This window comes from Merops nubicus, unplaced genomic scaffold, assembly GCF_000691845.1.
Source record: "Merops nubicus isolate BGI_N331 unplaced genomic scaffold, ASM69184v1 scaffold31254, whole genome shotgun sequence".
Classification (NCBI taxonomy): domain Eukaryota; kingdom Metazoa; phylum Chordata; class Aves; order Coraciiformes; family Meropidae; genus Merops; species Merops nubicus.
In genome coordinates, this window is record NW_008605442.1 from 1 (window position 1) to 2,521 (window position 2,521).

At 44.9% G+C, this 2,521-nt stretch overlaps 1 protein-coding gene across 1 annotated transcript in view; it reads left to right on the plus strand.

Annotated features, from left to right (window-relative positions):
- Positions 1-63: 63 nt before the first annotated feature.
- The window catches only part of CASP8 (caspase 8, apoptosis-related cysteine peptidase), a gene marked incomplete at its 5' end in the record, with an annotated part of 3,991 nt that continues 1,533 nt past the window's right edge, over positions 64-2,521 (plus strand). The window contains 5 exons of the mRNA XM_008939340.1: positions 64-169; positions 912-1,050; positions 1,138-1,194; positions 1,533-1,600; positions 2,073-2,208. Coding sequence (XP_008937588.1) covers positions 64-169; positions 912-1,050; positions 1,138-1,194; positions 1,533-1,600; positions 2,073-2,208 — 506 coding nt within the window. The remainder of the gene's footprint in view (positions 170-911; positions 1,051-1,137; positions 1,195-1,532; positions 1,601-2,072; positions 2,209-2,521) is intronic.

Here is a 2,521-nt window from a genome sequence, read left to right on the forward strand (position 1 = left end):
TGGGTTGTGCTATGGGACGTGCCTGGAACATGGTGGGACAGTGTCCTCCGCTTGTCTTTCTAGATACCTGCTCTTCCAGCTGGCAGAAGACATCACCCAAGACGAGCTGAATTCTTTCAAGTTTCTTTTGGGAAAAGAATTGCCAAAATGCAGGCAAAATCCAGAGACTGTAGCTGTAAGACTTACTTTAATCCTTTTTTTTTTTTTTAATGCTTATTATAATCTCTAGAGGCATTAGGGTTGTTATGAGGGGAATGAATATCACTCTTGTTATAGTATTACTCTTATGGTGTCTTCACCGTAAGAAAAAGGGTGCACCTGCAAAGGGATTATGTGCCCTCTGGTGCACATGGGACTTGTCTGTGCTTGTGTTAGTGTAGCTCCTGCAGCAGTGTCACAGCCCAGGGAGCGTGGCCAGCTCTGTGCCAGGCACAGAGGCCTTCTCGTGGTGTCCAAGCACCATCCAAGCACTTAGGGGACTCGGTGGCTTTGATCAATGGAATACTGATGTCAATGAACCCATTTTTTCCATTGCTCAAGATGGTCACTGCAGTGGTTCTTGTGTTTCAGTTAAATGCACAAAGTAGCCGCTGGAAGTCCAATGAAGGAAAGCAGTCATTAAAAATGATATTATATATTCCTGTGTGATCACCATTAGATCTCCTGGATTAGATCCTATTAGATCTTGGCACCTCTGAGCTGCAGAAGGGAAGTGAGTATGTTTTGAGATGATGGTTGTACTTTCAGAACTTTTAGGTTTTGTTGAACTAGGTGTAACTGACTCGGCTGAGGTCTCAGTGCCACCAGTGAGCAGGACTGACTCTGGGTAGCACATGTACAGTAAAGCTGAGATGCACATGCTGCAACTTTCCTCCCAGCCCTAAGAGCAAACTGCCTTTCTGATTACCTAGACAATGCTCGACGTTTTCATTGACATGGAGAAGAAGGGGATTTTGGGAGAAGATAACCTAAGTATTCTGAAGCAGCTCTGTGAAGAAATTAACATCAGCCTGTTGAAGAGAATTGAAGAGTATGAATTAAACCTATTTGGTAAAACAACACAGAACAAAAAGACTTCTTTCCCACAGTTTATTCTTGAAGTGACACATAGCTATCACTAATATGAATGTTTTTCAGGTGAAGAAGAGATGCTCATTACAGAGGAACAAAGCAGCAGCACAGGAGGCCCTGAAGGTAATTGAAAACTCTTTAAAAAAAAAAAATCAATGTTTAGCTTTTTAGCTCTGCCTCTGCTTTTGGACTATGTACACCACTTGCATCTCACTTGATTACACAGGTGCCTCTCTAAAAAGTGGTTTATCCATCTGCTTACTAGCTGATCAGAATACATTTTATTCCCTTTTAATTTAGAGTGGTGTATAGCTAACAGAAACAGCCACTCAACCTCAGTTCAGAGTTTCAAGAGAGCAGTTTTACCCCAGGTGGTACTTGTAGAGACACAGAATAGGCACAGAGCTTCTCTCCTTTCTCTAGCACTACAATCTATACTTAAAATTTTTGTCTGTATTCAGCCCATGCCAGGTTGCTGATGTCATCTGTAGCACTTGAGTCTCCTGGCAGCTGGAATGAATCTTCCAAGGTAAGTCAGTTTGTTTCTTAGAAACATCATCATGTTGTCTTAGAAGATCATCCCTCCACGAGGTGACCAGTTACTGTAGCACTGCCTAGAACAATAAAAATGCATTGCTCTGTAACATCCTTTTTTCTGAAGCTGAGTCACAGGCAGCAGCTGCTGCCATGTTAAAACTTCAGAATTTATTTGCATGGGTAGCAAGATGGGATGGGTTCTTTTACACCAGGAAACACACAGATGCTTGGGCATGGAGAAGGGGGCGAACCCACCCCCAGTGTGGGCTGGGCACGATGCTGTGGGGCTGGGGGCTGCTGTGGTGCTGTGCACAGACCCCCGCGGGCAGTGGGGTGGGCAGTGCTCTGCCAGGAGCTGGGAGCACTGCCCGAGAGACAGCCTTACCCTGTGGGGCACTGCTGAGGGCTGAGAAGCACCTGCAGGACAGTGCAGCAGCTGCACCAGTAGTCTTTCTTTTTGGCAGCTCGAAGCTTACAAGATGACCAGCCGGCCTCTGGGAGTGTGCCTGATCCTGAACAATCATGATTTTGCAAAGGCCAGGCAAGCAGTGCCAGAGCTCAAAAAGATGAAGGATCGGAACGGGACAGACGTGGATGCAGGTACAGTGTATATTAAAGAGGAGTCTGTGTATCTTCAAAAATAGAATCCTCATTTCTTTCTCTGTACCAGAAGTTTGAATTTTAATCTTCCTGTTGTAGGATACTTTTGTTGTGTTGGCCGAGTCAGCTGTTCCCCATGTTGACAAACCCTAGTCAACTCATGGAACTTTTACTGGCTGGCTCAGAACAATTCACTGGCATTTTGCTGTTTTACTGGGTTTACTGCAACTTTAAGCAGCAGCCTCAGCCTGGACTTCACAAGCTAGGCTAGTTTTGTATCAGCCTTATGCATGCTACTTCTAAAATATGCTGC